The sequence below is a fragment of the Bufo bufo genome, chromosome 6 (assembly GCF_905171765.1).
Source record: "Bufo bufo chromosome 6, aBufBuf1.1, whole genome shotgun sequence".
Lineage (NCBI taxonomy): Eukaryota > Metazoa > Chordata > Amphibia > Anura > Bufonidae > Bufo > Bufo bufo.
Genome location: NC_053394.1, coordinates 7805186 through 7830785, shown reverse-complemented (window position 1 = coordinate 7830785; position 25600 = coordinate 7805186). Strand labels below are relative to the sequence as shown.

Sequence of the window (25600 nt, the reverse complement as noted above, 5' to 3'; positions counted from 1 at the left end):
TCAGACTTTCCGGAAAAACAGATCCGGCATTTATTTTTTTTCACATCTTTTTCGGTCTGCACATGCGCAGAACGGAAGGATGGGTCTGGCATTCCGGTATTTTGGATGCCGGATTCGGCACTAATACATTCCTATGGAAAAAATTCAGGCAAGTCTTCAGTTTTTTTGGCCGGAGATAAAACCGCAGCATGCGGTATTATCTTCGTCCTGGACAGTCAAAAAGACTGAACTGAAGACGTCCTGATGCATCCTGAACGGATCGCTCTCCATTCAGAATGCATGCGGATAATCCTGATCAGTTCTTTTCCGGTATAGAGCCCCTAGGACGGAACTCTATGCCGGAAAAGTAAAACGCTAGTGTGAAAGCACCCTAAGCTGCAGGGAGAAAGTCACCCTCCCTCCCACCCCTGCAGCTGACAGAAGTTGATTTTTACCTTTATTTTTTTAATCCCTGTCGGCTCAGGAGTGGGAGGGGGCATGGCCTAACCAGATCAGGGGCGTGCCTTAGTGGGACCTGGGGGAGGGGTTTTAAGTCTTTTGAGGGTGGACACATTGTGACAGGGGTCGTGTCTGGGCTCCTTCCTGCAAGAGTGACGCCCCTCTGGGCACCTTACTGGCTCATTTGCATACCAAATAAACTGGATTTTCAGAGGATAAAGACATCTATTGCTGGAACAAAGGCACATCTGGAAATAAGGTACTAAGTGCTATTAGGCCACGGCTTTACTGCAATAGCAATTTATCCTGGTGACAGATTCCCTTTAAAGCTGTCCTACAGCAGTGAAGATAAATAGCTGGGTTGTTATGGAAACCTGGAGTAAAACTGTGTAGGTGGAGACTGAAGGACCTGCGAGCTTCTATCGGCTGATAATGGTCATGTGACCAAGCTTCTATTGGCTAATGCATTTTTTTAGAAATATCTCAGGAACTGTACATCCCAGAGAGCTGAGACCCGGTCTAAAACCTTCCCGGACATCTGATGTACCTGTGTGCCAAATCTTATGATTGTAAACACGACTGTGTGGATTCCTTTAGCGGACATACATACACACACACACACATACATACACTCAGCTTTATATATTAGATAGATTGCCGATTTTCGCATTCAAGAAAATAATGTCTGGAAATCACGAATTCTCCAAATATCGCGAATTCGAATATTGCCTATGCCGCTCATCACTAGTAATGTTACGTCCTATTGCATGAATGGTTTAAGTAAATATCCACTTATAATCTTAAACAGATATATACAGCCATCACTAGAGGGAGCTCAGGAGATTACTACATACAGATATATACAGCCACCACTAGAGGGAGCTCAGGAGATTACTACATACAGATATATACAGCCACCACTAGAGGGAGCTCAGGAGATTACTACATACAGATATATACAGCCACCACTAGAGGGAGCTCAGGAGATTACTACATACAGATATATACAGCCACCACTAGAGGGAGCTCAGGAGATTACTACATACAGATATATATACAGCCATCACTAGAGAGAGCTCAGGAGATTACTGCATAGAGATATATATACAGCCACAACTAGAGGGAGCTCAGGAGATTACTGCATACAGATATATACAGCCACCACTAGAGGGAGCTCAGGAGATTACTACATACAGATATATACAGCCACCACTAAAGGGAGCTCAGGAGATTACTGCATACAGATATATACAGCCACCACTAGAGGGAGCTCAGGAGATTACTGCATACAGATATATACAGCCACCACTAGAGGGAGCTCAGGAGATTACTACATACAGATATATACAGCCACCACTAGAGGGAGCTCAGGAGATTACTACATACAGATGTATAAGGCCACCACTAGAGGGAGCTCAGTAGAATACTACATACAGATATATACAGCCACCACTAGAGGGAGCGCAGGAGATTATTACATACAGATGTATACAGTCACCAATAGAGAGAGCTCAGGAGATTACTGCATACAGATATATACTCTTCTCTTCCCCCACCGAAATTTTTCGGGCGCATGCGCAGAAGTATATTCCTTTGTTTGTTTGTAGCCGCGGCACGAAGTAAAGTTGATCTGCACATGCGCGGCTGCCCGACGTGCGCACTCACGACATGTAATACAGGCCGGCCACTGGATCACCAGGGTAAGCGGTGCGGCCGGCGATCGGTGGCCGTATCCATGGGCAGCGACTATAAACAATGCAATTGGATTTTAAAATTTTATAAAAAAACTAGAGGATTTATAAAAGGCATTATATTTAGGAATAGAGAGAGCTCAGGAGATTACCACATACAGATATATACAGTCACCACTAGAGGGAGCTCAGGAGATTACTACATACAGATATACAGTACAGACCAAAAGTTTGGACACACCTTCTCATTCAAAGAGTTTTCTTTATTTTCATGACTATGAAAATTGTAGATTCACACTGAAGGCATCAAAACTATGAATTAACACATGTGGAATTATATACATAACAAACAAGTGTGAAACAACTGAAAATATGTCATATTCTAGGTTCTTCAAAGTAGCCACCTTTTGCTTTGATTACTGCTTTGCACACTCTTGGCATTCTCTTGATGAGCTTCAAGAGGTAGTCCCCTGAAATGGTCTTCACTTCACAGGTGTGCCCTGTCAGGTTTAATAAGTGGGAATTCTTGCCTTATAAATGGGGTTGGGACCATCAGTTGCTTTGAGGAGAAGTCAGGTGGATACACAGCTGATAGTCCTACTGAATAGACTGTTAGAATTAGTATTATGGCAAGAAAAAAGCAGCTAGGTAAAGAAAAACGAGTGGCCATCATTACTTTAAGAAATGAAGGTCAGTCAGTCAGCCGAAAAATTGGGAAAACTTTGAAAGTAAGGGCTATTTGACCATGAAGGAGAGTGATGGGGTGCTGCGCCAGATGACCCGGCCTCCACAGTCACCGGACTTGAACCCAATCGAGATGGTTTGGGGTGAGCTGGACCGCAGAGTGAAGGCAAAAGGGCCAACAAGTGCTAAGCATCTCTGGGAACTCCTTCAAGACTGTTGGAAGACCATTTCAGGGGACTACCTCTTGAAGCTCATCAAGAGAATGCCAAGAGTGTGCAAAGCAGTAATCAAAGCAAAAGGTGGCTACTTTGAAGAACCTAGAATATGACATATTTTCAGTTGTTTCACACTTGTTTGTTATGTATATAATTCCACATGTGTTAATTCATAGTTTTGATGCCTTCAGTGTGAATCTACAATTTTCATAGTCATGAAAATAAAGAAAACTCTTTGAATGAGAAGGTGTGTCCAAACTTTTGGTCTGTACTGTATATATACAGCCACAACTAGAGGGAGCTTGGGAGAGTACTATAGATATATACAGCCACCATTAGAATGAGCTCAGGAGATTACTACATACAGCCACCACTAGAGGGAGCTCAGGAGATTACTACATACAGATATATACAGCCACCACTAGAGGGAGCTCAGGAGATTACTGCATACATATATATAGCCACCACTAGAGGGAGCTCAGGAGATTACTGCATACAGGTATTTACAGCCACCACTAGAGGGAGCTCAGGAGATTACTACATACAGATATATACATCCACCACTAGAGGGAGCTCAGGAGATTACTACATACAGATATATACCGCCATCACTAGAGGGAGCTCAGGAGATTACTGCATACAGATATATAGAGCCATCACTAGGGGGAGCTCAGGAGATTACTGCATACAGATATGTACAGCCACCACTAGAGGGAGCTCAGGAGATTACTACATACAGATATATACAGCCACCACTAGAGGGAGCTCAGGAGATTACTACATACAGATATATACCGCCACCACTAGAGGGAGCTCAGGAGATTACTGCATACATATATATAGCCACCACTAGAGGGAGCTCAGGAGATTACTGCATACATATATATAGCCACCACTAGAGGGAGCTCAGGAGATTACTACATACAGATATATACAGCCACCACTAGAGGGAGCTCAGGAGATTACTACATACAGATATATACATCCACCACTAGAGGGAGCTCAGGAGATTACTACATACAGATATATACCGCCATCACTAGAGGGAGCTCAGGAGATTACTGCATACAGATATATACAGCCACCACTAGAGGAGCTCAGGAGATTACTACATACAGATATATAGAGCCATCACTAGGGGGAGCTCAGGAGCTTACTGCATACAGATATATGCAGCCACCACTAGAGGAGCTCAGGAGATTACTACATACAGATATATAGAGCCATCACTAGGGGGAGCTCAGGAGCTTACTGCATACAGATATATGCAGCCACCACTAGAGGGAGCTCAGGAGATTACAGCATACAGATATATACAGCTACCACTAGAGGGAGCTCAGGAGATTACTACATACAGATATATACAGTCACCTCTAGAGGGAGCTCAGGAGATTACTGCATACAGATATATACAGCCACCACTAGAGGGAGCTCAGGAGATTACTGCATACAGATATATACAGCCACCACTAGAGGAGCTCAGGAGATTGCTACATACAGATATATACAGCCACCACTAGAGGGAGCTCAGGAGATTACTGCATACAGATATATACAGCCATCACTAGAGGGAGCTCAGAAGATTACTACATACAGATATTTACAGCCACCACTAGAGGGAGCTCAGGAGCTTGCTGTATACTGTGTTATTATTGAGGTCAGTGTATATACAACCTGCAGTGTTTCTGCCTCCTTAATCTCTGATTTGCACAGGACAATGTCTTCCTGCTGGGACAGAGCCATATAAAGTGCGGTGACTATAGCACTGTCCTGAATCCTATTCTTGGGAGGCTGCTGCACAGTTGGAGAAGCCTTCTTTAATGTGACTGGTTGTTTTGTGCGCAGGTCCTGACAGCGGCTGGAGGGATGGCGGCTTCTCAGAATGCCTGTTTAATTCCCCTCAAGGCGTGGCCGTCCAGGACAGGAACATCTACGTGGCGGATACAGAGAACCATCTCATCAGGAAGGTACAGTCCCCATGGGTTCTCATTGGCCATACAGGAGATGAGAAAACTCTGAGCCAACTGCTGCTTCTCATCACTATGTGGGCTCGGCCGAGTGTGCATGTTTATTTCCGTGTGGAGGCACCTCTTCTCCCCCCCCCCCCCTTGATGCCTATGCTCCCCTCTTTTAGGCATCTCTGCACCCCTTTCTCTCCTCTTGTCCCCTCTCCATGCATCTGTGCCCCCTGCCCTCCCTTTAGACACCTCTACCTGCCGCTTATCTCCTGACAGTACATCACTATGCGGTGTCCCTCATTTCTGGCATCTGGTATAGTACCGCCGTTCAGCAGGTTACTCAGTGATTTTGTTTTCTCTGGTTCCAGATTGATCTCGACGCACTGACAGTGAGCACCGTGGCTGGGACCGGCAGTCAAGGTGTTGACAAGGAGGGCGGAGCTCTAGGAGAAAAGCAGCCAATCAGCTCGCCTTGGGATGTTGCATTTGGTGCTTCAGGTGCGTCTTTCTTTGCTCCACTGACTGAAGCTGATCTCAGGATGAACAGTTCTGCGTCCAGATGACTGCTGCCTGCAGGATAAACAGTGCCGTGTCCAGATAGCTGCTGCCTGCAGGATAAACAGTGCCGTGTCCAAATAGCTGCTGCGTGCAGGATGAACGGTGCCGTGTCCAGATAGCTGCTGCGTGCAGGATGAACGGTGCCGTGTCCAGATAGCTGCTGCGTGCAGGATGAACGGTGCCGTGTCCAGATAGCTGCTGTGTGCAGGATGAACGGTGCCGTGTCCAGATAACTGCTGTGTGCAGGATGAACGGTGCCGTGTGCAGGATGAACGGTGCCGTGTCCAGATAGCTGCTGGGTGCAGGATGAACGGTGCCTTGTCCAGATAGCTGCTGTGTGCAGGGTGAACGGTGCTGTGTCCAGATAGCTGCTGTGTGCAGGATGAACGGTGCCGTGTCCAGATAGCTGCTGTGTGCAGGGTGAACGGTGCTGTGTCCAGATAGCTGCTGTGTGCAGGATAAACAGTGCCGTGTCCAGATAGCTGCTGCGTGCAGGATTAATGGTGCTGTGTCCAGATAACTGCTGTGTGCAGGATGAACGGTGCCGTGTCCAGATAGCTGCTGTGTGTAGGATGAACGGTGCCGTGTCCAGATAGCTGCTGTGTGCAGGATGAACGGTGCTGTGTCCAGATAGCTGCTGTGTGCAGGATGAACGGTGCCGTGTCCAGATAACTGCTGGGTGCAGGATGAACGGTGCCGTGTCCAGATAACTGCTGGGTGCAGGATGAATGGTGCTGTGTCCAGATAGCTGCTGTGTGCAGGATGAACGGTGCCGTGTCCAGATAACTGCTGTGTGCAGGATGAACGGTGCCGTGTCCAGATAGCTGCTGTGTGCAGGATGAACGGTGCCGTGTCCAGATAGCTGCTGCGTGCAGGATGAACGATGCCGTGTCCAGATAACTGCTGTGTGCAGGATGAACGGTGCCGTGTCCAGATAACTGCTGTGTGCAGGATAATGCTTGTTTTATTTTATTACTCAGGTCGTTTCCTCTCCACAGCACCACACGATGGCGCTGAATATGCTGCTATTAGCCTGCTGCTCATCAAGAATCTAGTCCTACTACCGTGATTAATACCAGCGCCTATCTATAGTGTCTGCATCATTTCTGAGGTCTCCCCCCCCCCCCTCCAAAACTGGCAAAAAAAATATGCTACAGCTCATACTTCTGTTTTTCCTGCCATCGGCGCCTTTGGGAAGCAGCATCGTACACATTCAGGATGTTACCTCCACACAGGTGGCGCTCATGCGGAGTCCCCTCTACATTATTTGTACTGCTTGCTTTAGTTTAGCGTGGGGTCGCCTCTCCATTATTTGTACTGCTCGCTGTCGTATAGTGCGGGGTCATCTGTACATTATTTGTACTGCTCGCTGTAGTTTAGTGCGGAGTCGCCTCTCCATTATTTGTACTGCTCGCTGTCGTATAGTGCGGGGTCACCTCTACATTATTTGTACTGCTCGCTGTAGTTTAGTGCGGGGTCATCTGTACATTATTTGTACTGCTCGCTGTAGTTTAGTGCGGAGTCGCCTCTACATTATTTGTACTGCTCGCTGTAGTATAGTGCGGGGTCGCCTCTCCATTATTTGTACTGCTCGCTGTCGTATAGTGCGGGGTCATCTGTACATTATTTGTACTGCTCGCTGTAGTATAGTGCGGAGTCGCCTCTACATTATTTGTACTGCTCGCTGTAGTATAGTGCGGGGTCATCTGTACATTATTTGTTGTGCTCGCTGTAGTTTAGTGCGGGGTCACCTCTCCATTATTTGTACTGCTTGCTGTAGTATAGTGCGGGGTCATCTGTACATTATTTGTACTGCTCGCTGTAGTTTAGTGCGGAGTCGCCTCTACATTATTTGTACTGCTCGCTGTAGTATAGTGCGGGGTCATCTGTACATTATTTGTTGTGCTCGCTGTAGTTTAGTGCGGAGTCGCCTCTACATTATTTGTACTGCTTGCTGTAGTATAGTGCGGGGTCGCCTCTCCATTATTTGTACTGCTCGCTGTAGTATAGTGCGGGGTCATCTGTACATTATTTGTACTGCTCGCTGTAGTTTAGTGCGGGGTCACCTCTCCATTATTTGTACTGCTCGCTGTAGTATAGTGCGGGGTCATCTGTACATTATTTGTTCTGCTCGCTGTAGTTTAGTGCGGGGTCGCCTCTCCATTATTTGTACTGCTCGCTGTAGTATAGTGCGGGGTCGCCTCTCCATTATTTGTACTGCTCGCTGTAGTATAGTGCGGGGTCATCTGTACATTATTTGTTCTGCTCGCTGTAGTTTAGTGCGGGGTCGCCTCTCCATTATTTGTACTGCTCGCTGTAGTATAGTGCGGGGTCATCTGTACATTATTTGTACTGCTTGCTGTAGTATAGTGCGGGGTCATCTGTACATTATTTGTACTGCTCGCTGTAGTTTAGTGCGGAGTCGCCTCTACATTATTTGTACTGCTCGCTGTAGTATAGTGCGGGGTCATCTGTACATTATTTGTTGTGCTCGCTGTAGTTTAGTGCGGAGTCGCCTCTACATTATTTGTACTGCTTGCTGTAGTATAGTGCGGGGTCGCCTCTCCATTATTTGTACTGCTCGCTGTAGTATAGTGCGGGGTCATCTGTACATTATTTGTACTGCTCGCTGTAGTTTAGTGCGGGGTCACCTCTCCATTATTTGTACTGCTCGCTGTAGTATAGTGCGGGGTCATCTGTACATTATTTGTTCTGCTCGCTGTAGTTTAGTGCGGGGTCGCCTCTCCATTATTTGTACTGCTCGCTGTAGTATAGTGCGGGGTCACCTGTACATTATTTGTACTGCTCGCTGTAGTATAGTGCGGGGTCATCTGTACATTATTTGTACTGCTTGCTTTAGTTTAGTGTGGGGTCGCCCCTCCATTATTTGTACTGCTCGCTGTAGTTTAGTGCGGGGTCACCTCTCCATTATTTGTACTGCTCGCTGTAGTATAGTGCGGGGTCATCTGTACATTATTTGTTCTGCTCGCTGTAGTTTAGTGCGGGGTCGCCTCTCCATTATTTGTACTGCTCGCTGTAGTATAGTGCGGGGTCGCCTCTCCATTATTTGTACTGCTCGCTGTAGTATAGTGCGGGGTCATCTGTACATTATTTGTTCTGCTCGCTGTAGTTTAGTGCGGGGTCGCCTCTCCATTATTTGTACTGCTCGCTGTAGTATAGTGCGGGGTCATCTGTACATTATTTGTACTGCTTGCTGTAGTATAGTGCGGGGTCATCTGTACATTATTTGTACTGCTCGCTGTAGTTTAGTGCGGAGTCGCCTCTACATTATTTGTACTGCTCGCTGTAGTATAGTGCGGGGTCATCTGTACATTATTTGTTGTGCTCGCTGTAGTTTAGTGCGGAGTCGCCTCTACATTATTTGTACTGCTTGCTGTAGTATAGTGCGGGGTCGCCTCTCCATTATTTGTACTGCTCGCTGTAGTATAGTGCGGGGTCATCTGTACATTATTTGTACTGCTCGCTGTAGTTTAGTGCGGGGTCACCTCTCCATTATTTGTACTGCTCGCTGTAGTATAGTGCGGGGTCATCTGTACATTATTTGTTCTGCTCGCTGTAGTTTAGTGCGGGGTCACCTCTACATTATTTGTACTGCTCGCTGTAGTATAGTGCGGGGTCGCCTCTCCATTATTTGTACTGCTCGCTGTAGTATAGTGCGGGGTCACCTGTACATTATTTGTACTGCTCGCTGTAGTATAGTGCGGGGTCATCTGTACATTATTTGTACTGCTTGCTTTAGTTTAGTGTGGGGTCGCCCCTCCATTATTTGTACTGCTCGCTGTAGTATAGTGCGGGGTCACCTGTACATTATTTGTACTGCTCGCTGTAGTATAGTGCGGGGTCGCCTCTCCATTATCCATTATTTGTACTGCTCGCTTTAGTTTAGCGCGGAGTCGCTACAGTAGGGGTAATCTTCCTGATCTGTACTGTTCCTGCGCTGGCGCCTTGTTCAGCATGCTGCAATAAATATTCCCTATGATTAAAGAGAACAATGAGCTGTCAGCAGCTTCTGGAGGAGGATCCAGTCACGACTCCTGCGCCTACAAACAGCCTGCGCTTGGGGGGTCTCCGCAGACTCCAGGTTACCTGTCACACTGGGGGTCTCCACAAACTCCAGGTTACCTGTCACACTGGGGGTCTCCACAGACTTCAGCTTATCTGTTGCGTTGGGGGGGGGGGGGGTTGCAGACTCCAGGTTACCTGTCATGCAGGGAGTCTCCGCAGACTCCAGGTTACCTGTCATGCTGGGGGTTTCCGCAGACTCTAGGTTACCTGTCATGCTGGGGGTTTCTGCAGACTCCAGGTTACCTGTCATGCTGGGGGTCTCTGCAGACTCCAGGTTACCTGTCATGCTGGGGGTCTCTGCAGACTCCAGGTTACCTGTCATGCTGGGGGTCTCTGCAGACTCCAGGTTACCTGTCATGCTGGGGGTCTCCGCAGACTCCAGGTTACCTGTCATGCTGGGGGTCTCCGCAGACTCCAGGTTACCTGTCATGCTGGGGGTCTCCGCAGACTCCAGGTTACCTGTCATGCTGGGGGTCTCCGCAGACTCCAGGTTACCTGTCATGCTGGGGGTCTCCGCAGACTCCAGGTTACCTGTCATGCTGGGGGTCTCCGCAGACTCTAGGTTACCTGTCATGCTGGGGGTCTCTGCAGACTCCAGGTTACCTGTCATGCTGGGGGTCTCCGCAGACTCCAGGTCACCTGTCATGCTGGGGGTCTCTGCAGACTCCAGGTTACCTGTCATGCTGGGGGTCTCTGCAGACTCCAGGTTACCTGTCATGCTGGGGGTCTCTGCAGACTCCAGGTTACCTGTCATGCTGGGGGTCTCTGCAGACTCCAGGTTACTTGTCATGCTGGGGGTCTCCGCAGACTCCAGGTTACCTGTCATGCTTGGGAGGGCGGGGGTCTCCGCAGATTTTCTGTTACCTGTCTACAATTAACGCTCTCCGCATAGTGTTAATGGGGCACAGCGTGGGAGCCCCCTATTCAGTACCCCCTCTATTATCCACAGCAGAAGCCACCGGCCTGAGTGGAGCATGATGCAGCGTGACCACATATGACATAAAATGTGGGATGATGGGAGGTATCCCACCGCTGCAGCCACCCTGCTGACCCCTGCCGAGCGCTCAGATATCGTCCTCCAGACCAACCCCTGTAATAAAGGAAACATCGGAGTTTATAAATATATCTGAAAATGATGTTTTCCTGTGAAACCTTTTCTAAAGCGAAGATGCATAGTAATGAAGCCCCTCCCCTTTAGGCCCCGCCCCCACCATTAATGTTTTTTTACTTTGTTATTTTGCAGGGGTGCTATGGATCGCCATGGCCGGGACCCATCAGATCTGGGCTCTGCTATTAGAAGAGGGGACGTTACCCAAGGGCAGGTAAGTGATCGCCCTCTCAGCCGTAACTCCTGGACTGTTCACACCATGTGTTATAACGTGAGCGTGTTCTCCTCTCCTGTGCGCTCCTGGGGTATAATAAAGGATGAAAATTCAGTGTTTATATAAAGACCCTCTTCTCCATCATCCTCCTGTCACCTTAAACGCTAAACTTTCCGAGATTTTCATTTTTGGCTTCTCATGTCATTTCGGAGTTCTCCTCTCTCAAGTTGTAAAATTTCTATTGTCGGATTATTCACAGCTAAGCAGCCATACGATTTCAGCTCTGCAGGAATGTCATGTTTCCTGGTGTGCTGATCCTGAGTTACCTCCTGTATTATACTCCAGAGCTGCATTCACTATTCTGCTGGTGCAGTCACTGTGTACATACATTACTTATCCTGTACTGATCCTGAGTTACATCCTGTATTATACTCCAGAGCTGCACTCACTATTCTGCTGGTGCAGTCACTGTGTACATACATTACTTATCCTGTACTGATCCCGAGTTACATCCTGTATTATACTCCAGAGCTGCACTCACTATTCTGCTGGTGCAGTCACTGTGTACATACATTACTTATCCTGTACTGATCCTGAGTTACATCTTCTATTATACTCCAGAGCTGCACTCACTATTCTGCTGGTGGAGTCACTGTGTACATACATTACTTATCCTGTACTGATCCTGAGTTACATCTTCTATTATACTCCAGAGCTGCACTCACTATTCTGCTGGTGGAGTCACTGTGTACATACATTACTTATCCTGTACTGATCCTGAGTTACATCCTGTATTATACTACAGAGCTGCACTCACTATTCTGCTGGTGCAGTCACTGTGTACATACATTACTTATCCTGTACTGATCCTGAGTTACATCCTGTATTATACTCCAGAGCTGCACTCACTATTCTGCTGGTGCAGTCACTGTGTACATACATTACTTATCCTGTACTGATCCTGAGTTACATCCTGTATTATACTCCAGAGCTGCACTCACTATTCTGCTGGTGCAGTCACTGTGTACATACATTACTTATCCTGTACTGATCCTGAGTTACATCCTGTATTATACTCCAGAGCTGCACTCACTATTCTGCTGGTGGAGTCACTGTACACATACATTACTTATCCTGTACTGATCCTGAGTTACATCCTGTATTATACTCCAGAGCTGAACTCACTATTCTGCTGGTGCAGTCACTGTGTACATACATTACTTATCCTGTACTGATCCTGAGTTACATCCTGTATTATACTCCAGAGCAGCACTCACTATTCTGCTGGTGCAGTCACTGTGTACATACATTACTTATCCTGTACTGATCCTGAGTTACATCCTGTATTATACTGCGGAGCTGCACTCACTATTCTGCTGGTGCAGTCACTGTGTACATACATTACTTATCCTGTACTGATCCTGAGTTACATCCTGTATTATACTCCAGAGCTGCACTCACTATTCTGCTGGTGCAGTCACTGTGTACATACATTACTTATCCTGTACTGATCCCGAGTTACATCCTGTATTATACTCCAGAGCTGCACTCACTATTCTGCTGGTGCAGTCACTGTGTACATACATTACTTATCCTGTACTGATCCTGAGTTACATCCTGTATTATACTCCAGAGCTGCACTCACTATTCTGCTGGTGCAGTCACTGTGTACATACATTACTTATCCTGTACTGATCCTGAGTTACATCCTGTATTATACTCCAGAGCTGCACTCACTGTTCTGCTGGTGCAGTCACTGTGTACATACATTACTTATCCTGTAATGATCCTGAGTTACATCCTGTATTATACTCCAGAGCTGCACTCACTATTCTGCTGGTGCAGTGTACAGACATTACTGATCCTGTAAGTAAGGCCGGGTTCACATCACGTTTTTGTCCTACTGTTATCGTATACATTCCCTTCTGTTCCAAACTCTCATCTCTTGGTGTCATGGACCTGTCCCTCTCCTGGATCACATCATACCTCACAGAGCGGACATTTAGCGTCTCCCACTCTCACACCACCTCCTCACCCCGTCCCCTCTCTGTTGGTGTCCCTCAAGGCTCTGTTCCTGGTCCCCTGCTCTTCTCTGTCTACACTTTTGGCCTGGGACATCTCAGAGTCCCATGGCTTTCAGTATCACTCTTATGCTGACGACACACACATCTACCTCTCTGGTCCAGACATCACCTCCTTACTATCCAGAGTCCCACAATGCCCATCTTCCATATCCTCCTACTTCTCTTCTCACTTTGTGAAACCTAACATGGATAAAACATCTTTCCCCCATGTCGCTCGGCCCCTACAGGCCTTTCTATCACAGTCAATGGCTGCGCGCTCTCCACGGTCAACCAGGTCCGCTGCCTTGGGGTGACCTTCGATTCTGCCCTCTCCTTCAAACCGCACATCCAAGCCTTTCCACCTCCTGCCGCCTCCAACTCAAAGACATCTCTCGGATCTGTCTGTGACCTCCCATCTAGCACTCTTGCTCCAATCTATCCTCCACTCTGCCACCGGACTAATCCACCTCTCCCCTGTTCCTCCTCTGCCGATCCCTTCACTGGGCCCCGTTACCCAGAGAATCCAGTACAAACCACTATGACATACAAGGCCGTCCACAACCTGTCCCCTCCAGACATCTGTGACCTCCCGATTACCTTCCTACACGTAATCTCCGATCCTCACAAGACCTTCTCCTCTCCCACAATCTCCTCCTGGATTTCTCCCGCGCAGCCCCCACACTCTGGAACTCCCTACCCCGACATATCAGACTCTCAGCTCCAGTGGAATCCTTCAAAGAAACCTGAACCCACCTCTTCAGACAAACCTGCAACCAGCGACCCTGCTGCCTCTATACCGCCATGACCGGCCTTACCCTCGCCGACTGTGTCCTTCCTCCATGCCTCGTAGACTGTAAGCCTCGCGGGCAGGGCCCTCTCCTGTACCAGTCTGTAGCTCGTCTTGTTCCTGCTTAGTGCAATGTGCACCGCGGAGGCGCAGTACCCCAGCAGGACGCCACACTACTCCATCCTGCAGAGTCCGGGGAAAAATGTATACGTTATTTGTATGTGTTTTATTACAATAGAAATGTAGGGTGACGGAGGCCCCTGTATGGCGTCAGTCTGAGGCGTCCGCTTAACGTACATGTAAGGCAAAAACACAATGTGAACCCGGCCTAAGAATGTCAGGGAGCTGGAGGGGAGGGGCCTCACTAAGGGGAGGGGCCTCACTAAGGGGAGGGGCCTGACAGTCCCTTGATGCAGGGACTCGTGGTGCTGTTTTGGTGACCGCTTCTCCCCCGATTCTTGGTAACCTGTTGTCTCCTTTCAGCCTCCTCCCTGGAGGATCCTGCGTTCGCTTTGCCGGAAGTGGCAACGAAGAAAACCGGAACAATTCGTATCCTCACAAGGCGGGTTTTGCTCAGCCGTCCGGACTGACCGCGTGCAGGGGGGATCCCTGGAACTGCCTGTTTGTGGCCGACAGTGAGAGCAGCTCCATCAGAAGCGTGTCCTTCAAAGACGGAGCGGTGAAACACGTCGTGGGCGGAGAGCGCGACCCCACGGTAACTTCCCTTAAAGGGACAATAACCCTAATATTACCACATAAGAGAAGCTGTGACCCCTGAGCTCCGTGTACACATTGTGTCTCCAGGAATCCCTCCATAGAGAACTATCATGTGTGCCGCTACCCCTGACCCCAAAGCCCTCAGCAGTGCTGTAATAATAAAGTATTCACACAACATGGCGGACAACAACCTCTGTAATAACACCCGCCATCCACAGTGACGGTAGGTCATACCCACAAGTGACACAAGAATAGCAGAATAGTGTCATGTCAGCGGCACGACGAGCTATACACAGCCAGGGCCGAGGTACTAACCAGCGTGACCTCCTGACATTACAGATCACTGCCTTGTTATCGGGTGGTCTATAGGGGGCGGTATTATAGTAGTAAACAAAATGCACCAACTTCTATCGGGTGCAGATCCGGCACAGGATGGTACGAACCCATGGAGCAGCCAGGAAAGTCTTTACTGAGGCTGTACCACATCTTCACGGTACAGACGGACACACAGGAAAACCGCATTTCAGGTGCTTGGAGCATCCTTAGTCAGCATAAAAGCAGTATTATAGTAGTTATACTTTTGTACATAGGAGCAGTATTATAGTAGTTATATTCTAGTACATAGGAGCAGTATTATAGTAGTTATATTCTTGTACATAGGAGGCAGTATTATAGCAGTTATATTCTTGTACATAGGAGGCAGTATTATAGTAGTTATATTCTTGTACATAGGAGCAGTATTATAGTAGTTATATTCTTGTACATAGGAGCAGTATTATAGTAGTTATATTCTTGTACATAGAAGCAGTATTATAGTAGTTATATTCTTGTACATAGGAGCAGTATTATAGTAGTTATATTCTTGTACATAGGAGGCAGTATTATAGTAGTTATATTCTTGTACATAAGAGCAGTATTATAGTAGTTATATTCCTGTACATAGGAGGCAGTATTATAGTAGTTATATTCTTGTACATAGGAGCAGTATTATAGTAGTTATATTCTTGTACATAGGAGCAGTATTATAGTAGTTATATTCTTGTATATAGGAGCAGTATTATAGTAGTTATATTCTTGTACATAGGAGCAGTATTATAGTAGTTATATTCTTGTACAGAGGAGGCAGTATTATAGTAGTTATATTCTTGTATATAGGAGGCAGTATTATAGTAGTTATAGTCTTGTACATAGGAGCAGTATTATAGTAGTTATATTCTTGTACATAGGAGCAGTATTATAGGAGGCAGTATTATAGTAGTTATAGTCTTGTACATAGGAGCAGTATTATAGTAGTTATATTCTTATACATAGGAGGCAGTATTATAGTAGTTATATTCTTGTGCATAGGAGCAGTATTATAGGAGGCAGTATTATAGTAGTTATATTCCTGTACATGGGAGGCAGTATTATAGTAGTTATATTCTTGTACATAGGAGGCAGTATTATAGTAGTTATATTCTTGTACATAAGAGCAGTGTTATAGTAGTTCTATCCTTGTACATAGGAGCAGTATTATAGTAGTTATATTCTTGTATATAGGAGGCAGTATTATAGTCGTTATATTCTTGTACATAGGAGCAGTATTATAGTAGTTATATTCTTGTACATAGGAGCAGTATTATAGTAGTTATATTCTTGTACATAGGAGCAGTATTATAGTAGTTATATTCTTGTACATAGGAGGCAGTATTATAGTCGTTATATTCTTATACATAGGAGCAGTATTATAGTAGTTATATTCTTGTACATAGGAGCAGTATTATAGTAGTTATATTCTTGTACATAGGAGCAGTATTATAGTAGTTATATTCTTGTACATAGGAGGCAGTATTATAGTCGTTATATTCTTATACATAGGAGCAGTATTATAGTAGTTATATTCTTGTACATAGGAGGCAGTATTATAGTAGTTATATTCTTGTACATTAGAGCAGTGTTATAGTAGTTCTATCCTTGTACATAGGAGCAGTATTATAGTAGTTATAGTCTTGTACATAGGAGGCAGTATTATAGTAGTTATATTCTTGTACATAGGAGCAGTATTATAGTAGTTATATTCTTGTACATAGGAGGCAGTATTATAGTAGTTATATTCTTGTACATAGGAGCAGTATTATAGTAGTTATATTCCTGTACATAGGAGCAGTATTATAGTAGTTATATTCTTGTACATAGGAGCAGTATTATAGTAGTTATATTCTTGTACATAGGAGCAGTATTATAGTAGTTATATTCTTGTACATAAGAGCAGTATTATAGTAGTTATATTCTTGTACATAGGAGCAGTATTATAGTAGTTATATTCTTGTACATAGGAGCAGTATTATAGTAGTTATATTCTTGTACATAGGAGCAGTATTATAGTAGTTATATTCTTGTACATAGGAGGCAGTATTATAGTAGTTATATTCTTGTACATAGGAGCAGTATTATAGTAGTTATATTCCTGTACATAGGAGCAGTATTATAGTAGTTATATTCTTGTACATAGGAGCAGTATTATAGTAGTTATATTCTTGTACATAGGAGCAGTATTATAGTAGTTATATTCTTGTACATAGGAGGCAGTATTATAGTAGTTATATCCTTGTACATAGGAGGCAGTATTATAGTAGTTATATTCCTGTACATAGGAGGCAGTATTATAGTAGTTATATTCTTGTACATAGGAGGCAGTATTATAGCAGTTATATTCTTGTACATAGGAGCAGTATTATAGTAGTTATATTCTTGTACATAGGAGCAGTATTATAGTAGTTATATTCTTGTACATAGGAGGCAGTATTATAGTAGTTGTATTCTTCAGCATTTATGTTGGTTATAGTTCTGGGTGTTGTCATTGTCGCTGTATACTCCTTTATCACGTGCCGTCCTCCTGTAGCCTGATTATACTTTGTACTGTCCATTTCATTCACAGAACCTGTTTGCTTTTGGTGATGTTGATGGGACCGGAATTAATGCTAAACTTCAGCATCCTCTGGGAGTATCATGGGATCAGAACCGTGGGACCCTGTACGTGGCAGATTCATATAATCACAAGGTGAGGATCTCATTAGTTTTCTTCACTTTATATTGTAACATTTCTTTCTTTGTTCAAACACATTGAGCTCCATCATTCATTGAAATAAAGAGACCACACTGCGCTACAGATTTGCACGCCCTTTTTCCTTACAGATGTAGGTTTTTTCTATTGGCAGCTACCATTAGGTGAATTTCACTGCATGCCGATTTATAACGCCTCAGCTGAACTGTATGAGAAATGCAGTAACGATGTGTGCGCCGGAGATTTGTATAGAAAACCGCCCTAGTGCTGCCAATGAAAGAGTATGGAGGTTGCATGAAACCGCCATCTACTACATTATCTGTACTAAGAGAGTCATCACTGTGTTATCTGTGGTGTTACATAGGACTGCAGGTGACATCTACTACATTATCTGTACTCAGAGAGTTATCACTGTGTTATCTGTGGTGTTACATAGGACTGCAGGTGACATCTACTACATTATCTGTATTCAGAGAGTTATCACTGTGTTATCTGTGGTGTTACATAGGACTGCAGGTGACATCTACTACATTATCTGTACTAAGAGAGTCATCACTGTGTTATCTGTGGTGTTACATAGGACTGCAGGTGACATCTACTACATTATCTGTACTCAGAGAGTTATCACTGTGTTACATAGGACTGCAGGTGACATCTACTACATTATCTGTACTCAGAGAGTTATCACTGTGTTATCTGTGGTGTTACATAGGACTGCAGGTGACATCTACTACATTATCTGTACTAAGAGAGTCATCACTGTGTTATCTGTGGTGTTACATAGGACTGCAGGTGGCATCTACTACATTATCTGTACTCAGAGAGTTATTACTGTGTTCTCTGTGGTGTTACATAGGACTGCAGGTGACATCTACTACAATATCTGTACTCAGACAGTTATCACTGTGTTATCTGTGGTGTTACATGGGACTGCAGGTGACATCTACTACATTATCTGTACTCAGTTATCACTGTGTTATCTGTGGTGTTACATGGGACTGCGTGCAGCAGTGCTGTGTTGCGATGTGTGAGGTCTGGTGTTGTTACTTTTCCGAGTCGTTGCTGTTTCCCGGTTACATCTCTGGGTCTCATGGGCGTCACTCGCCGTGGATCGGGCACAGTTCATCTGATGTGTAATTAATGGTTTCCTATAATTCATGCCGGTTGCAGGGCGCGGGGCACCCTGGGGCTGGAGAGGAATATTTCCGCCTCCTCTTCCGCCATATTGGTCATGATTTAGAGGATAATTTAGATTTTCTGATTTTGTTTCTACCGATCCAGCTCTAATTAATCACAGAGCTGAGTCCTTTGTGTGGAAATCTCCGTCCTGAATCTTTAATCACTTTTTTTGTTTAATTTTTTTGAGCATCAGTCACATCGCGCCGACGCCTTGCGTACAATGGCGCCATTATTAGTATTAATTTCTATGGTTTTTATGATGTGTTTAATGGAGTTTTTTCCTTTTGTTAAGGTTTTTCTTTTATCTTGTTTTGTTCTTTTCTTATTATAATTAGTTGTCTTTTTCCAGAAAATGGCGCAGACATCGGCTGAAAGTGTGCACACTCGTAATCTTAGTAATTGTGGGCCATTGTGTCTGGTTGTGCAATGCTCATCATCCACAGAACAATGGGAGTGATAGGCTTTGTGTATAAAGATTTTTATTTCGCAGCGCCACCTCCCTCCAGTGGCTGTGTCCGGTATTGCACTTTAGTACTGTTTTCTTGAATGGCGCTGAACAGTAATACCAGAGGCTGCCACAGGACTGATGTGGCGCTGTTTCTGAGAGGACGAAAGCAAAAATTCTGATCTTCAGGTGAGTTGAGATGTTCAGACATTTCTGCGTCAAGTCTGCAGCGTTTGAATTCATGCTCAGAATGAACGTGTAATATAAAGGAAGGACGTCCGCTCTCCTCCCTGCTCTTCCCAGTTCCCCTGCCGATCTCTCTTCTTCCTTGTACTTTTCAGCATGGATATGTGACCTCTGCAGCCAATCACTGGCTGTATCCGGTGACCACTGATTGGCTGCAGCGTCTCATCTCCGCTTCAGGGGAACGATCAGGTTTTATAGGAGTAGCATACGGGGTTAATGCTCTAGACATGACCGTCCGCATTATATTTATCACAGTTTTTTCTCCTTTTCTGACAGATCAAAACCGTGGATCCGAAATCCAAGAGCTGCGTCACGTTGGCGGGTACAGGGCAGGCTGGGAATGCGCCAGGACCAAGCTTCATGGAGGCGTCATTCAATGAACCAGGAGGTCTGTGCGCGGTGGCAGGCGGGCGGTCACTCTATGTCGCCGACACAAATAACCACCAGATAAAAGTCCTGGACCTGGAGACCAAGATGGTGTCTGTGGTGAGTGACCTCCGAATTCTTCTCCAGCAGTCGCACTTTTCTAGATTATCTCCACATAATTTTGGGGCGAAATCCGTATTTTCCTTCATAATCCAACCCTTGCAGCCGTCTTTCTGCGTCTCCAGGACACGGCGGCCTCTACGGCTCCATACAGGTCTGCACCCAGCTTTCCCAGAAGCTGTTTATAAGGATATGTTCACACACGGCAGCAACTTACATATGAGATTTTACCAAATTTCTCCCACACGCCACGTGAAAAATCCACGTGGAAAATGACCTGCGGTGCGGATTTTTATTTAATTTTCTGCTGGGAATTTGACCCTTTGCAGTGTTATCGGGTGAAATCTGCGGAAAATCCACAACAAATGCACTTGAATCGTTGCAGATTTTTCCTCTGAAATTTACGTTGAAGAAATATATAATATATATATATATATGCAACTTCCTACTAGAATTTGTTTCATTTCATCAAAAGTTCCGAGATCCCTGCTTGCTGCCAGTGAATGCAACATTCATTTCCTACCTAGAGAGGCTGAAAACTGTCCTTAGTTTTCACATCTGGACCTTTGCTACAGTTGTATCCAGTCTGGACAATCCTCTGTGTGATCAGCATCCTGGACCGCAGACTGACACATTTTACCTGCACTGATACATTGTAACAAACTATATGGAAAGGAGCTCTCTGAATTGTGAGAGGATTTCGATCTGGACAGAATTTCAGCCTCTAAATGTATACTGGAATGTTCCTGTTCACTGACAGCAAGCAAAGATTGTGAAAATGGTGACCAATAACCCAAAGTCTAATTGGAGGGTTATGGTCAATTTACACGTTCCGATTTTCGGGGCAGATTATTGTGAACGGCCGTTCCTGCGAACGCTTGTTCCTGACGATCTGGCCATCTAAATGTGCCGCCGATCACCCGATTAATGAGCGAAATGCTCGTTCTTCGGGCGATCCCGTCATTCGCGCAGGCACATCCGTCATCGTTCCCGGGCAGCAGATCGTGCAGTCTAAGCCGTGATGAGGATCACTATAGCGACTTCTCGTCCCATACTGTGGAGGAGATCGCTGCAGGTAGATGTGTCTCCTCCACTGAGCGAGCAGCCGACTGTCGGGAAGGAGCGCCTTCGGCTGTAACATCGGGACGTGTAAATCCGCCTTTCCAGAACTCTTTGTTATACGAGGATTAGGATTTATGTGATGCGCCAGGGCTAGCCCCCTGGTACACCTTTATGGTGTGTACACACTCGCCATCGTCCACAGAACAAGTTGTAGGACATTTTAACCTGACGCGATCCAAGAACCCCTGACAGGGCCCAGAACCTGCCACCAAATTTCCACACTATCCTGTGCAATGAAACTCTGGACTGTTGGCTACTTTGCCTGTCCACTGGATATGCTGTGCATGCAAGATAGGTGCGGCTCTGTCCATGGGTGCTTTGAATTGGCATGCAGGAATCCCAGACATCCCCCCCCCTGCCCGCGTTCTCCTGAGGGGTGAGCTCCCCAGCGTCACTTCATGTAAATCTTATAAATATTGGAACTACCCCTTTAAGAAGCTCTCCTGTGAAATATGGCTCTGTCTCTTTAAGAAGTGTCGGTTTATAGGATCACTGTATGAGGCGGTGTGGATAAGCGGCGCCGCTCATTTCGAGTCCCTCTCTGATATCCGCCCGTGCTTCTCCCAGAGGGCAGCGACGCTTTCCTGTCGGAGCGCGGGGTTTTGTTTCATCAGCGAGGTAGGCGTCCATACATCAATCTCCCCGACAGTACAGAATCCCGGGGTGAGTTCTGCCGCAGGACCTGCCAGTATAATGAGAGCCATCAGTCTTCACATAAAGGCCCCCTCCCCCGACACCCACACATTGTACTGTATGGATCCTTACATCCTCGGATGGCACAATATGCAGATCCGCCGCGCTGAACTCCGCAGCCGCGCTCTTCATTTCGCTGTCAGACGAGGATTATTTTCTTTTGTTCTGCTGAAATCTTCGTGTCTAGAAAACTTTTTATTATCCGCGTTAATAAACTCCTTCATCTTCACTGAGCGACGAACCGGAATCGAGAAAACTTCTTCAGTGAGCAGACGCCGCGCTGTGACTGGTAATGCAGCGCAGCCGCGCTCAAGGCATTCTACACCTCAGTGAGAGGGGCCCAGGGGTCGGGGCCCCACCAGTCAGACACTGGGGCCGCATCCTATAGGAAGCAAAATCTACATTGCCAGAATCATACCTGATATTTCAGGCAGGGGATAAGCGGCGATCAGGCAACTCTCACACCGCTTATCCCATTACCATCATAGCTGACATCATGTCAGTAATACCCGCTATAAATCCCTGTAGTCTGCGGCAGCAATCTCCAACCTGTCGCTCTCCAGCTGTTGCAAAACTACAACTCTCATCAGCCGCAGACTGTCAACGCTTGGGAGTTGTAGTTTTGTGTGAGGTTTGTAACCACGGAGACGCATACGCCTGCACTAGAGCAGAAGTGTACATACCCCCTCAGGACACGGCACAGTCTGCCGCGGCCTGCACGTCTTCTCGTGGAATTACCCTTAAAATTCAAACTTTTTTCATCTATAATTCGAGGGAAATAAGTCGGGACGCTCTGCTGGAGAGCGCTTCTAACTGTAGAATACAACTCCCATCCTCCCAGCTCCATTGGCTGATGTTTGTGCCCCCCATTTTTGTTGCAGCTCCCCATTTTCTCCCAAGAGTCTTCCGATTTGGTAGACAGTGCACTGCCGCAACGGATCAAGACCCCGAAGCTGCCTAAATCTGCTCCTAATGTTAAGCTGGACCCTCTGCCTGTGTCCCCCGGCCGGACCCTGCAGTATACACTGAACCTCAAGCTTCCTGCCGGGGCGAAGCCAACAGAGGGAGCCCCCAGTTTCTGGTTTCTGTTCACAGAAGGTAAAGTCTGAGCAGTGAAATCTGCTGCAACTATACTGAACTGAGCTCTATCATGGGTTCTTCTCTAGTCCCATCCAAGGCTGCATTCACAAATCTGCTCTTAGGTTACAGTATCTCCTTACCGCCCCCTGCTGGGTCATTTAGAAAGCTGCATCCTATGAAAATACTTTACATCTCCTGTGCTGATCTGAAGGTACATAATATCTTGTACTGTAGTCGCATCCAAAGCTGCACTCTCACAGTCCTCCTTCCTTCTCATCAGTATGTACACTTTGCCCACAGTACCGTGCAGCAAGTGGCAGCATATGGCGGATTAGAAGAGGCCGCCAGCAGGATGGTGAATGCGTCCCTGAATATATCTGTCAGCAGAGTGCCAATGGACTCCAAACGGCAGCTAGTGAATGCAGCTCTGGATGCAACTGGAGTATAAAATGTGGTGTATTCCATCAGTCTGTGTGCAGCCAGTGATACACACCGATCCAGACCGATCACAGCTGTGCCTGAATCTGAATACGTCTGTAATTACATGTAATTAAAGATTTTGTATAGCGGGTGAGTTATTTAATGAAATGTATCTGCACATTGTCAATGAGGTGGTCGCACATGCTCAGTTCAATCCTTCAACTGGCTGTGATAGGGAGAGCAGTAGCAGAAAGGACACGACCCCTGATCTGAAGCAGAAAGGACACACTCATCATAGTTGCCAGTATTTATTTATTTATATATTTTATACACTTATATAGCGCTACTATATTCCGCAGCGCTTTACAGACATTATCATCCAACTGTCCCCGATGGGGCTCACAATCTAAGGTCCCTATCAGGATGTCTTTGGAGTGTGGGAGAAACCGGAGAACCCGGATACAAACTCCATGCAGATGTTGTCCTTGGTCGGCACCAGTGCTAACCACTGAGCCTCCGTGCTGCCCATATAATAAGGCTAGCTGATCTCTGGATCCATGTGAGGTACAGGGCTGGTTCTAGCTTGGTTAGAAAAAGGTTGTCATGTGCTATATGATGTCTGACTTGTATTTTTTACATTAATCATGGGATACCCCTTTAATGGAGCTGAGCTGCAGTGTAAAACATGAGTGAGCAACAAAGCAGCTTCTTGAGTCTCTGATGAGACAGGAGGTGGCTTTCAGACTCCAGTAGACGGTGCAGTTTCACCTTCTCCTTTGATTGTCAGCTCACATGTCCAGGTACTGTGCTAGTAGTAATAATTCTGCTCTTCTCCTCCAGGTCATGACTGGCTTCTTGCAGGACAGAAAACCTACGGTGAGATCGGGAGTCTCACTAATCCTGACCAGATAGAGGTGACGCTCCCCCTGCAGTTTCCCTGCGCCGATCCCGAGTTGCGTATCGGCGTCTGTGTGTACTACTGCATCGAAGGCACCATGTGTATGATGAAGTCCGTGTCCTTCTCCCAGCCGCTGCACGCCACCGCCGGAGACACGAGCAGCACCGCTCCGCTTCATCTCTCCTACAACTTCTGACTCCACAGGCACACTGGGTGGCAGCCTGTACTCAGGGGCCTGATGGTGGTGGCCTGGATGTGGCAGCCTGTACTCAGGGGCCTGATGGTGGTAGCCTGTACCCCAGTGGCCTGGATGTGGCGGCCTGTACCCCCCTCATGGTGGTGGCAGCCTGATCATCTCTAATGGTGCTGCCATATTGTCATCTTTTAGAGTAAGGCTACATTCACACAAAAACTGCCATTAAAAACGGACACACGGTCAATTTTTAAGGGCCATTCTGCATCCATTTTCTAGCCGTTTGTCCATTTTTAATGGCTGCTTTGGATCCGGATGAATGTCATAACTTTATTTTTTTTGGAACATCCTAACCCCTGCAGTGCCTTCAGTCTAATTAATAGCCACCATATTGCCCCCACTATCTATAATTGCCCCCTGTAGTGCCCCCAGTGTCTATAATGCTCCCTATGGGAGCAGGACCTGCGCACCCAGCGTCATGACTTCACATGATCATGATGGGACTGTCAGGTTTTTGTCTTGTTTTTTTAACCCCTGAAAGGCACTTTCACCCATTTTTAAAGGGGTTCTCCAGGAATTAGGAAAATAAAATTACTGAAAATACTTAAAAGCTATGGATACCTTTTGGGGGCAATTTTTTATGATTGCATTGTACTTATTTTGATCTAAAAATTTATTTTTTCAATTAGTCTTTATTAAAAGAAATTGAACCCTTTTTCTCTGTACAGAGCTGAGATGCTCTAGCAGCAGTCTGTGGATTTTCTGTCTTTTCCGTCAGTTGGGGAGCTGACGGGCTCCTTATCTCTGCTCTCTGACATTGTAAACACCTCCTTATAGCTCAGCTCTTATCTTAATGATAATAATGTGGCTTAAATAAGTGTTTATGACCCCTCAGTAGTTTAGAGATAAGGGTTATGGCACAAAGTAAAAGTACCAGTCACACAGTTAGAAAAACAGATAACCCCCTTGTGACAGAATGGCTCAATAAAGGCCAATTGAAAATGATTTTTAGCCAAAAATTAGTAAAATGTAATCATAAACAAAAGTTGCCTCCAAAGGTGTACGTAGCTTTTACATATTACTTTATTATAAATCTATTCCCAAATACCTTTCATTAGTTATAGTGATTTTGTTTTGTCTGGGGAGCAATCATCAGGGGAAATAAAATGGCTACTGTCCTATTAGTACACAGAACCTGTCCTAATCTCACAGCAGGACAAGTTACTTAACAACACTGAGCTAAAGAGCTGCCTCATCCTCCTGTGCTCTGTAGCTG

At 45.9% G+C, this 25600-nt stretch overlaps 1 protein-coding gene across 1 annotated transcript in view; it reads left to right on the top strand.

The window, feature by feature from the left end:
* The window catches only part of NHLRC2 (NHL repeat containing 2), a 47078-nt gene extending 22182 nt beyond the window's left edge, over nucleotides 1-24896 (top strand). Inside the window, exons 4-11 of the mRNA XM_040437718.1 lie at nucleotides 4874-4995; nucleotides 5355-5484; nucleotides 10874-10952; nucleotides 14286-14517; nucleotides 17437-17559; nucleotides 19709-19918; nucleotides 22615-22831; nucleotides 24074-24896. Of these exons, the coding sequence (XP_040293652.1) occupies nucleotides 4874-4995; nucleotides 5355-5484; nucleotides 10874-10952; nucleotides 14286-14517; nucleotides 17437-17559; nucleotides 19709-19918; nucleotides 22615-22831; nucleotides 24074-24327 (1367 nt within the window). The 3' untranslated portion in view covers nucleotides 24328-24896. The remainder of the gene's footprint in view (nucleotides 1-4873; nucleotides 4996-5354; nucleotides 5485-10873; nucleotides 10953-14285; nucleotides 14518-17436; nucleotides 17560-19708; nucleotides 19919-22614; nucleotides 22832-24073) is intronic.
* The last annotated feature ends 704 nt before the right edge of the window (nucleotides 24897-25600 follow it).